A 12,237-nucleotide genomic window follows, 5' to 3' on the forward strand; every position below is an offset into this window, starting at 1 on the left:
CAACTGACATTGTAGGGACTAGAGCAGGTCCGATCGACGTGCACGTTAGCTTGGTAGATAAATCAATGAAGTAAAGAGAACCTCAAGCATCACTGGATATATAATAAGCACCTACGCGTGCAAATACTTCCACCGAGTCTGAGCACGCTTGGCACCAAGGCGGTACCGGTAGAAGAGAATAGAAACATTACGGCGTTGCCAGACTGTTTTGTCGCAGACACGTTCTAGGCGTGTGCTGTCGCGCTTGATCAGGTTCGCCAGCCCACGTCACCGTGTCCTTGGCTATTTATTGTTTCTATACTGGCCTTCATTATTGCACCTGAGCGTCTTTTCATGAATTTGGGACGGGAAATACCGGCGCAGCCGGTTAGCGATTACGCTAGAACGTGAAACGAATAAGTGAGATGATGAAACGAACGAGTGATTCTGAATAGAGAAAAGGCAATGCCTGCGTGAGCAGATTCTGTCTCTTCTTCACTGGTACTTCTTTGTGTTGGCATTCTTTCTCCTCTAATGTTCTGTGTCCCGCAGCGTATCGGATTCATTTTTGTGGGTGACCCCCCGCTGCAGTCCCTAAGGCCTAATAATTAGTCAACTCTCAAACTTTGTTTCTCTGCATCTGCTCTTAACTTCAAGATTCTCGTCAAATTATTAACTTTCCGGAGGCAAAATGGCGCACAAAGTTATCGGAATCATAAATTTAGTTTCCAACATAAACCATTCAACCATTTCAGCAATTAGAGTTAGCAAATAAGAGGTCTTCGTTAGGTATTATTTCATAGTTTAGGCGTTAGCAACCCATATGTATCCATTACGCATTATTAAAATCCTCATTGTACAATCCACTGAACTTCTCAATTTTTATATTGCTCTTTTGTACCGCTCTGCAGTTTTGATAATGGTTTCTAGAGGGATCCGCCACAGCTACAATATTTATCTTATAATAAAAATTATAAAGAGAACACCAAACAACCTTCCCTTAAGAAACAAAAAATCATGCGCTTTTCTTTCATTTTGTAGTGTGACGCAATAAATTATCGAGCGAAGAGTTACCTCGTCCCCTACGCTGATGTAGAGGGGGCCCTATGAAGAACACGCTACGGGCTGCTTTTCGATACAAAAGGCAAATTTTCTCTAAAAATCACGTAAAAAAAGTACGAACGCTTTTCATACCGAAATAACAGTATTACAGTAACGGTACTTCTATTTATGTTGCATAATGTTTTCTTCGTGCGCTTAGGTTCTTCGTTGGTTTGAATAGTGTCCTGCAAGGGCGCCAACATGAGCGCACAATATTCACCTATTCAAAGAAAGTGAAAGCGTCCGAGCTAAAGTTACAAAACACTGAGAGGAAATCGCCGGACTTTGACCCACTTATGCAGGAGGCATTTTATAATTCATGCGCATAACGGGACACTGTAGGTGTCGCCTGTTGGGCGCCGTCTTTTTAACGGTTTCATTTTTATATGTATTTATGACCATGTATCGCACGAACGCCGCGATCTAAAAAATGAACAAAAATAAAAAAAACGCTTCAAAGTAACCCAGTGAGTCAGTTTCTCTGCTGGGTCTCTTTAGAATTGTGCCATTCAATGCCGCAGCAATAGCAAGCTTCCCTACTCGCAAACAATCCCTGTTTGCCTACTCGGACAGCGTGAAAGCTGGGAGTGCTTGCTTTCAGAAAAATCCTACTTGTTGCCTTATGAAAAGTCTTGTTTTCCTGTGCAGCCTTGATCGCTCGACAGTAACCGGTTGTCATGCGGTGGTTTCTCCCTGAAGGGTGTGAGGATTATGCTTGTATTCTGCGCTGTATAAGTATGCGTTACACTAGTAGTGACTACCACCACTCGCGTCACTCCCCATCTGTCTAATAGCCTCACGATTCAAACACCACGTTCTGAAGAAATTGATAATTTTCTTCTGTATTTGCAGCTGCTGGCATCCACGTCTTGCATTGTTCCTTTGCTGTCTTCCTTTTCTTTGAAGACTGCTTCAGCGAGCGATCGTGGTTAATAAGGTAGAAATTTCGATCGAATGAACTTGACGACAAAGAAATGTTAACTAAGCGACTAGAACTGCAATTTAAGTTCGAAAGCCCTTCCAGCCGTACTTCCCGCGTTTCGGCAGCGTGTTTCTGTGCGTGTGTGTGAAGCCCCCGAGTAGCAAGTGCAACTGGCTGAATGGGTCAGTGGACACCTCAATCGCGCTGTGAGTAGGCGGTGGCGTCTGGCTACATATTGAATGGTGAGAGCCAGTTATACGCTTTACCCTTTCTGAAAATGAGCATAAAGTGTAGACTCTGTTGATTTTGAGGAAGCGAAAGGCGCATAACTGGCTCTCCGAGTCAGTGGGTCCCTCAGAGGTACGTGGCAGTGGTATCCATCTACTAAGCCACAACATTTCGAGCCGTACTTTTTTCTTGTGCTTGCGAGAGCTTCCATGTAAGACGATACTGCGTGAAGTAGTCTGTGCATGCTGTAGAGCGCATAGCGACTGTTACTTTGGCAGCTACGCTGGGCACTTAGTTTTGCAGTCATTCCATGTTAGCAGCTGGATGATAGGAGTGCAAGTAACGGTTCAAGCGCAGAAAAAAATATATCTGCCCGAGATCGGAGAACTAGAGTGGACTACGGCCGCCTTCTTAGGGCAATTTTTTTGTTACCACCGCCCAACCTCTCCTGCTTTTCCTCGCATTAAAATTCCTTTCTCTCTCTTTCTCTCTTTCTTCATTGAGCACTGTCAAATCCACGTGGGAGTGGCAGGTGCGCTTTAAGGCACTGTTACGAAACACTGACGATCGAGATGTGGCGGGAAATATTGCACACACAGTTACTCATTTCTTAGTTGCAAAAAAAAAAACAACTATATTATGAAATGTACTGAAAACTTTTCGTGAACGTTCTCAACGAAAATGAATGAGCACCAGCGTGCCATCATTAGCGCGAGCGCTTCCGCCTGCAGCGGTTCTGGCGATATGGTTTCGTTAGCACCGTGTGGTCGAGTTGTAAGTAAGCGTGTTTTCTTTATTATGCAGAAATGAATGAATGACCAAATTTACTTCACAAAAAGAAGTGGTTAGTGGAGGGATGGGATATGATCATGCAATTGCTAGGTATCTTGCTCTTGTGTTTCTTGGATTGTTCGATGTATGGCAGGGCCGGGGTGATAAGGTGAAGCCTGAATTTGTATTTGTCATTTTCTATCCGCACAACCTGCTTACGAGCGCAAGTTATGCAAATATGGGATGAAATATTTGCACTCAATGGCGAGTTTGTTTTAGGAGTTGTCTCGAAGAGGAGGTTTCCTGGATAATGAATTGTGAGTAGCAGTACAGCAGCTTTGTCGTTAAAATTCGGTAGGAGGGAAGACGTATTTAGTCTGTAGGCACGCGCGTACCCGTTAAATATTATGGAGTAACAAATCGCAGACTAAATGAGAGTTGAGATTTCAAAAGGTCATTTTAGGTTGAAAACATTGCTCACCGTTATTCTGGCAGCATTTTACGATGGAATTATTTTACAAATTAAAAATTAACAAGGGTACATTTATAGTTAGTAAAAATTACTGATACATTCACAACCGCCGCTTTCGGCTGAACGACAACAAGAAAGAGTGTCAGGTGCCACGAACCGTCAAGCGTGTGTCATCTTCATGCTAAGAAGCAGTAAAAGACCGCCTTCCAAGCGCGTTTCATGTGGAGAAGAAGAAGAAGAAGCACGTTTGCTCAGGTGTCGCTTGATTCTGGAGCCCAAGACATTCTCTTCCTTCCGTTTCCTCATTCTTGTTCTCCGCGATCCTGCTCTGTGTCGCATCGTAGTTGGAAGTGAATCTTGGGAAACGCCTCTCCAAGCAATGTCCTCTGAGCGGCACAAACCCTTTGATTCGGCGACCGAACCACCGATAACCGCTGCTGGCGCCTCCATGAATTCAACGCTGGGAGACAGCGGCACGGTGCAGAGAGATATCTCCGATCACTCAGTGCACAAGGCCTCCAAGCGAAGGAAGATTCACAACCGAGTGAAAAGTGGTCGCCGGAGGCAGCACCACAGCGCTCTTGGCACCAGCGACGACGATCAGAACCCTTCAAGCGCACTGGGAAATCAGCAGCCTGAGATTGACCAACAATCACGAAGCCAAGACCCCGCTGAAGAATTACTTCGCAAAGGGAGGAAACGCAGTTCTACGTCCGCGCTGCCATTTGCAAATGCAGATGGCCTCGCCAGGACTACAAGCACTACGGGAAAGGATTTAAGCACGTCCCACGCGTTACGCGGCATTCGAAAAAGCGATTACAAGCACCGCTACCGCCTCCGCCACTCTGATTTTGTGAAGGGGAGCGTTACTAAGCAAAGGCCGCATCTCGCAAGCAGCGAAAGCGGTAAAGCTGTCGAGAATGCCGGCAGAACACGTGAGCTACCTGGTGAATCTTCGTCAAATGCGGACTTCGAAACAGGGCGCCAGTCTAACGCACAAGATTGCCTTCAACGTCTTCCATCAGAAGGCCCGGAAGCTCAACAGCCGTTTGGGATTGGTGCTTCAAGAGATTCACTTAATAAGGGGACCACGCCTATGGTCTCTCCTGGTGTCCCTCACGTGACCGCTGTTTCTCAGAAGCCAGAACGGGACTTGGAACCAGACGGCACGCTTTTATTTGCGAGCGTGTCAACTAATGTTGCCAGAAAGCAGCGCAGTGCGGCGAGACTTCCAGCGCGCAGAGACAACGAGGATAATAAGGAAGGTTTCCTGAGACGCCTCGAAAGAGCAGCGCATCTCATAGAGCATCGTGGTTCACGCGATCAGCCAGCCACCGGAATTCAGAGTAAGAAAGCGCAGTTACTTTTTTCTGAAATTATCATAAACAGGTTTGGTTCGGTTTATGGGTTTTGACGTCCCAAAGCGACTTAGGCTATGAGACACTCCGTAGTGAAAGGTTCAGGAAATTTCGACCCCCTGGAGTTGTTTAACGAGCACTGACATCGCAGAGTACACGGGCTTCTAGAATTTCGCCTCCATTTGAAATTTGACCGCCGCGGCCATGATCGAACACGCACCTTTCGGGTCATCAGTCGAGCGCCATAACCACAGAGCCACTGCGGCGGCATATAGCTTTAGTAGGAATACTTTCTTATGCCACCGATGACACTTGTTTTCCTTCTTCGCGCTCTCAGGCAGAGACAAGTTTCTAGAACACGTGAGCAGGGTACGAAGCCGATACTTATATCTTTAGACGGTGATTTAAGATCACACTAGTGGAGGGAAAAGTCAAACTCACGTTCTTTAATCTGTTCTAGTGAAATTATGCAATCGCAGAAACACATGGTGCATATATGAACCTAAATTGTTTTCTGGCGCGCTAAAGTCTTGCGTCCCCGAGAGAACACTTAGTGTAGTCTTTAGCACATTTTTTTTTTGTGTCATTGCTGTCGTTTTGATTACTGCACGATACTATCAGCAGAAGCAATAAGCTGGCTCTTGTGATGTCGCTATTCTAAGCATCTAAACATTTAGTAAGAGTTAATCTAACCAGAACCAAAAAAAATTCTTCCTTCGTTGCCTGGTCGCCACCAATCAACAGCTTTGTAACATGATAGGTAGCTGGACATGGGCGCGTGCTTTCAGACGTGTATGTATCTATGGCGATGTGTTTTTCACTCTTTTGGAGGGCTGCAACTCGGAAGTTGCTTCAGATGGAAGCTGTCAATATCTCAGTTGTTCGCTAGTTCTCGATCGTTTTCTGAACAGTAAGCGTCGTCATCGCGTACATTTTCTTGAAGGACACGCACTTTCATTGTGGAATTTTTATCGCTTCAACACTGTGGGTACTTTCGGGCAGCCGGAATAAGCCTCGGCGCCCAAGAGTGTCAAACGGGTGCAAAGTTCATGAGAGCCAATTTGCAAACCGACAACTGGAATAGCAATCGCTGGCCTAGGTGGTGTAACTATTGACATGCTGTGTGCTCGTCGCACTGTCGCAGTGACTTCCTGCGAGCCTGCCGGTGTCTTGACGAGGGGGAGGACAGCGATATTCGTGGCGTACCTCGTTCCTCTCACTCTCCTCGCGGCTCTTCTGGCCGTTGTAGCAAGCTCCGTGCTGACCCGCTCGCCGAAACTACCGCACGTCGTGAAGGTGTCGTCAGAGGTCGACCGGGAACCACCTTGTTCGAGCGAGGCCTGCCTTACGGTTGTAGCTGCCGTCGATAGGTCTACGGACTATAACGTGGCGCCATGCGCTGACTTTTATTCGCACGTGTGCGGCCACTGGAATAGTCCGAGGAGCTACATCGAAGAAAACCGACGCCTCCTAAACGCGCGTATCGAAGACGAGCTTCGTCGGGAACTGCTGAATTCCAGGCAGCCGAAGACCAGGCAAGAACAGGTTCGTCTTAAATGTTTCTAATCCAAACTCTTGACGCCGGCTCTGCGCGTCTGGCGAATACGACACGCAATAAAGCTACTATCGAGAAATCAATCACCCCAGCCTAATGTTCTTTTTAAAGATGAATGCTATTTCCATAACAATTCAACAAATATATTATGCGTGCCCCGCACTAGCTACGTCTAGAGTGAATTACTTCTGTGCGCAGCCTCGAGTTCATCCTTTGACCACCTCGTGTTTAGCGCAAGAGCATGCAGAGCATGCAATGATGAATAACGATAGGCCCCACATCGCTTTTTCATGGGACATAAAAAATGTTTTTTCGCCCTGATGTTGGACCTTCTCGAATTATTCCTTTCGTTCAGGAACAATTCAAGGCGTATTGAGTCAGGTGAAGTTTCAACACGGTTCAAGTGGAGTTAAGCGTGGTGTGAGTCCCTGTCCTGAAGGCTACTCTTATAGCCTGCACACGGCGCATGCACAGAACAGCCCTTGTGCCGTGCAATGACACAAAATCATGAACACGAAAAAACAATCTGTCGCTAATTGTCTTTTTAGTGCGGAAGCAATACCAGGCGCATTTTCCAATTTTGGGCGTACGTGTGTGTCTGACGCCTGCTTTGCGACAAGTGGCCGACCTGCCAGGTGTACACACCTGGGAGGCCTTCACTTGTGTGAAGGGTACACCTAGGTGAAGGAGTTCAATAAAATGCTTTCAGGGTAAACACGCTTCTTTCAAATGCCTTTAGGATAAAGGTCCTCATGGTAAACACCTTTAGGGTGAAGGTCTACATGATAAACGCCTTCCGGGTAAAGGTCTTTAAGTTAAATGCATTTAGGATAAAAGTATTTATAGTAAGGTCCTTTTGGTGAAATGCGTTTAGCACGTTAGAACCTTAAGTGCCGAACGTAATTAGTGACACTGCATGATATTCCGCGCTTAGCCATAAAAATCGTCTGCTATTTTTTGTTTTTGGTTTTAAGAGCAGTGCAACAAATTCGTTTTCCTCGTTACGAAGGGACTTGAGGCTAGTGGAAGCACTGCCAAATATTTTTTCTGTAGGATGAATAACCAAATACGATAGTAAGAAGGCTAACCATAGGATAGACTACCACAAAATGGTCGCTGCTACCACATAGCTATAGTGCAAGTATTGATATTATGTCACTAGCTTGTTTATGCTTTACAATGCCAGCTTGTTTCTGTGTCTGCGTGCAGGATGAGCACCAGATGGCCCACTTCTTCTTCAGCTGCCGAACCTTCACGTTAAATCCGCACCGAAGCAGCACGCAAGCGGTTCTACAAAACGTCGGGATTGACATCGCCTCGTGGCTGGCAGCTTCCACGTTTCAGGAGCTTTTCAACAAGATTCTGAGGTCCGCTATTCGCACTGGCTTGAAATCTATTGTCGCAATTGGGACTGCGACCGCTAACGACGACGGCCATGGTAGAAGAATATTCATAGATGTCGGTCAGGACATGTACCATGCGGTGGGCAGCCAAGATGGCGTGCTTGAAGGATTCGTCGACGATGCCCTAGCAGACCTCCAACCACTGGGAATCAACACTTCCACCCTCATTGTCACAAATCTCGACTGGAATATAGCCAAGGTTCTTGAAGGCTTCGACTTATCGTCCCCCTTCAGCGATGTGTACGTGAAGGACTTGCCCGTACCGTCCGTCAAGGACCCACAAGAGCGGCTTACTTGGCAGAAAGGGCTAGCTGATAACTTTGAGCTGAATGACACAGCGGACGTGTCTTCGAGTACAAAGTTAGTGCGAGCGCGTCATCTCAAGGAAATAGGCGAAGTGATCGCACGTCTTCATTTGGCCGACCTAAGCCTCGCTCGCCTGTACGCTCTGCTGCTACCAGTGGTACAAGTAGTGAGGTTCTTTTACCTGCTTCGTACGACTGGCGACGACCACCTCAAGTTCTGCCTGCGGGCGACCGGAGAACATTTCAAAACGCTCTTTCCCGGCTGGCTGGCACGCATCCTTGAGAACCCTGCAGCCGTCCGATACTTCGAAAGGCTCGTCACAACTGTCAAGCACTTCGCCATGCGGCTTCCCCCTGCAACGGATGGCTTCAGTTTTAATGCCATCAGACAGGCTCTGATGCACGTCAGAAGTGTCGGTGAGAATAAGTGTTACGAAAAGTTGTTTTCAATAAGTGCTTAATGCACTGTGGAGTGTACGCTGAGGGAAGCGTGGCGGCAGAACTAGTATAAGCACGCACACGCAGCAGTTCGAAGACCCCTTCTTTGTGACCTTTTACAACCAGTATAAAAAGGCCTGTAGTGTTGAGTCATAACTAATAGCATTTCTACTGGCCTCTCTAGCCATGCGACCGTGTACTAGAAGCTTTTATGTCGATTTCTCTTGGCTGTTGTGAGGAAAAAAAAGGAAAAGTGTCTAACTAAGCAACGTTTTTTTCTTAGAAGAAGGTAAAAAATTACCACCCGAAGGACTTTAGCAGTATGACTGCTTTTCAATCTTTCATTTTGCTTAATCTTTCATTCTCTGAAGTCCTGATAATAATCAAAGCGGCTTCATTCCACTTTGAAAACTTAGTCTATATGTGGAGATCAATTTTCGAGTACATCAAATGTGAAGATTAGACTGCAACTAGATTTAAGTTCACTGCAAAAATAATGCAAAATGTCCTAGTACTTGTGGCGGCTCTCCACTTTTCCATACAGTGAATAACAGAAAATAACCAAGTACTTGAAAGATTCTGAGGCATTGCCTGAGCATTATAACTTATTTAAGAAACTACACAGCACGCTATCAAAAAGTAGATTCTCTGTGGCATAGAACATTCTTTTTTTTCAATGACGTAAGGTTAATGAATTGTAAAGAATGAAAGAATTGAAAGGACAGAAGCACTACGTTCCTTACCAGAGGAGTCACTCCCAGGCATGGCAGATATCCATAATTAGTCACACTACCAGTCACAAAATGTGACAGCTAGTGTTCTAAAGGGAAACTTGCTCATTTCTTTGCAGTTGCTCAGTCTTAGAAAGACTTTCTGAGTAGGCCAGCTTGGTCAACCTTCATGAATCGCTCAATATTTTGATAGCACAAAATGTGTAAAACGCTCAGGAATTCATATAAATAACTGCGCGACACACTGGACGATAAGGAGGAGACATAAAACAACGAGCGCTGTTATTTATATGGGTCATGAACGAACTGGCCTGGCTAAATCCACTCTTGGCTCAGGAATTCACCTGTATGCCCTTCACATCCGCCGTGCTGTCGCATATTCCCGTGTTATCGCAGATATTTCCACGTTAGGCTGTGGTAGCTGTAATGAAATATTACCTTCAGAAATTCCTGACCGGTTATTTTCTTCTGCGTCAGGAAACAGCGGTGGGGATATGACCGCCTCTCCTCTGCCACTTGATGCCAACCGGACTGCTTACGGCGACGACTTCCTACTCAACGTGGCCTTGGCAGCAAAGGTCGAGCCGTTCGGCGACAACATCGCCTCCGTACGAGTTGAGCAGCAGTTGAGAGACACCGTGCGCTATGACCATGACGGGTTTGTCGTCCCGTCCGTGTACCTAGCCGAAGACCTCATGCACGCCGAGGCTGCGGAACCGAGCTTGGACTACTCGATCGTGGGCTTCCGGCTGCTTGCCTCTTGGGTTCAGATCCTTGTGAACCAAGATCCAAGTTACGCTGAACGGTTGGCGAGCTATCGGCACTGTATCCTCACTAAGGTGAGATGGCGCTTTCGGTGTAAAAGTGACTTATCTTTAACGCAGACAGAAGCGGGAAATGCGAGGAAACTGCCGTATATTAGTCAATTTGGAAGCAAGGCTTCAAGATGCCGGCCTTGTCGCAGTGATTGTGTATATGAGAGAAATGTTTTCGTACAAACGACATCTGCAGCATTTATGTCGTATGCATAAGCTCCTTCACCTGCAGCGTATGCATTCACCCGGCTGGATATCTCATACACTTCTTTAGGAGATCTTCTGGACATCCTATTTCTGGATCTCCTGGACATGCTATCTAACACGTAGAGAGGGTGTTCACGAGAGAGCGCCACCTGTGGTGTATGAATCAGGTGAATGGGGGAATAGGAGGCAACACTTATAGCAAGCGGAGGAGAAGGTGCACGTAAAGTACACCTTACGCTATCGCTGGTCCTCATTCGTCCTTTAAAGGATGTAAAGTCTTGGAAGTTTCTCTTCGCTCAGCGATAATTCGTAGGCATGAGTTAATATCAGTTACGCTACCATTTCTCAGGCTTAAGGTCTGTCGATCTGTATCCTAATATTTGACCTGCCAAAAAAATGCTATAGAATGAATGATTCAGGGGACAGTGAGGTTAAACTACGTTGTGCAGCAGCTTGCAGATAACCAATATCTCAGTGCGACTCTCTGTTTATCGCCTCTAGACATGGGACTCCCATCACATCTTTCCTGCAGAAAAAAAGTTTATTTCTCAGGTGGCGGCCTTTGCCGACAGTAAGTACGTCAGTGCTTTCTCTGCTAGGACACAGCAACTTAGAGAACTAAAGGCAGTGTAGAAAGGGCGCGGACACTATTGCAAATGCTCCAAAGGAAATTTCCGATAATTTCTCCAAATTGCAAAATTAAGTTTAATAGCCAGCCTATTAGACTGAAATAATTTTAGCGGAATCCCCTTAACTGGAATAGGTCTCCCTTGAAACGCATTTGCACTAAAGTCACTCCTACTATAACTTCATCTATGCCGTCTTATGCTTCTGTGTTTTATCCATATTGGTTAGCCTGGTTAATAGAGCTACTGCCCCGGACAGGCGGTGACACTGCGTTCGAGCACCATGCTAGGAAGAAGTTTCGGAACCTCAAATACTTATATGCGTAAAAGCTTTTAAGCCTGTGGTCCCTCGGCCTTGATGAGTTGAGCGGTAAAAATCAATCATTCCTTAAGTTACGATTGTAGCTGCGCATTTGAAGTCACACAAATGGATCAGTGAGCGAATGCTTTCAGGTCTCCGAAGCCATTTTCTTCACCAAGGACGACCCCACTGTAGATGCCATGCTCTTCGCGCCGTGGGCGCTCGATGTAGCCTTCACAGCAGCCAAAGAACAGCTGCGTGACTTGGAAGAGGAGGCACCACAGGACACCGGCCCTCGGGATCGGCTATTCTTCCGGCGCTTTTGCCACGCCAAGTGTGGCGACCCCAAGGCGGCGCTGGTGTGCAAGTACGCGACTGGTCATTCGGTACACTTCAACACCGTATTTGGTTGCCGACCTTTGCCGTACATCGTGTGTTAGTTCTTGGAACTACAACTCGCGCCTTTTCTGTATCAATCTTGCGCGCGCTGTGCTTCGAGAAATAGTGTCAGTGGGTGCGTGTGTGGCAAGTGAAAATGATGCGCGCCATTGGTTACTAATGGATGTTTCAAGAGGGATAGAAATTATTCATTTTGATCTAAAAAGCAAGCCAACGGAACGTTCAGTCTGAACTTTTTACGATGCACATCATACAACGCCGTAATAAGTGTTAAAAAACTGTCAATTTCATATGTGATCCTGATGTAGTCGCCCAATTTGATAAGTTATTTCTTAAGCGGAATTTTTAAATTGCGCTTGGGGAGTACGGTATTTGTTCACTGACTCAATGCTATGATTCGTTAAGGTTTCATATTCCACATCACGCTTTTGTTGCTCCTTAGGTTAGAGTGTCTTTGTAACGCTGCTGCTGCCGTCTCAAGATGTTCTTTTAGGTGTATGGCTATTCCCTGAGTGCTGCTTTTTGGGCTGTGCTTGTTGCTCAAACTGGACTGTAAGTCCTGAATGCTTAAGATTCACAAATATAATAAGAAGCTTCCACAAGGCGTAGCTTATATGTAAAGTTGC

General features: G+C 46.2%; 1 protein-coding gene across 1 annotated transcript; it reads left to right on the forward strand.

The window, feature by feature from the left end:
- Positions 1-4,393: 4,393 nt before the first annotated feature.
- On the forward strand, positions 4,394-11,652 carry LOC149364402 (uncharacterized). Its single transcript, XM_089568684.1, has 5 exons — positions 4,394-4,520; positions 5,976-6,376; positions 7,596-8,511; positions 9,741-10,102; positions 11,365-11,652. The coding sequence occupies exons 1-5, from the start codon at positions 4,394-4,396 to the stop codon at positions 11,650-11,652; spliced, it is 2,094 nt and encodes a 697-aa protein (XP_089424810.1).
- The last annotated feature ends 585 nt before the right edge of the window (positions 11,653-12,237 follow it).

The sequence above is a fragment of the Amblyomma mixtum genome, chromosome 2 (genome assembly GCF_055824585.1).
Source record: "Amblyomma mixtum isolate Tamu chromosome 2, ASM5582458v1, whole genome shotgun sequence".
NCBI classification, from domain to species: Eukaryota; Metazoa; Arthropoda; class Arachnida; order Ixodida; family Ixodidae; genus Amblyomma; species Amblyomma mixtum.

What these genes read in the sequence shown, in the direction of transcription:
- LOC149364402 (XM_089568684.1), top strand. Translation starts at nt 4,394, where the DNA reads ATGCCGGCAGAACACGTGAGCTACCTGGTGAATCTTCGTCAAATGCGG. An exon ending in GATGCACGTCAGAAGTGTCG is followed by an intron (nt 8,512 to 9,740) that starts GTGAGAATAAGT and finishes CTTCTGCGTCAG; the next exon opens with GAAACAGCGGTGGGGATATG. An exon ending in GGCACTGTATCCTCACTAAG is followed by an intron (nt 10,103 to 11,364) that starts GTGAGATGGCGC and finishes GAATGCTTTCAG; the next exon opens with GTCTCCGAAGCCATTTTCTT.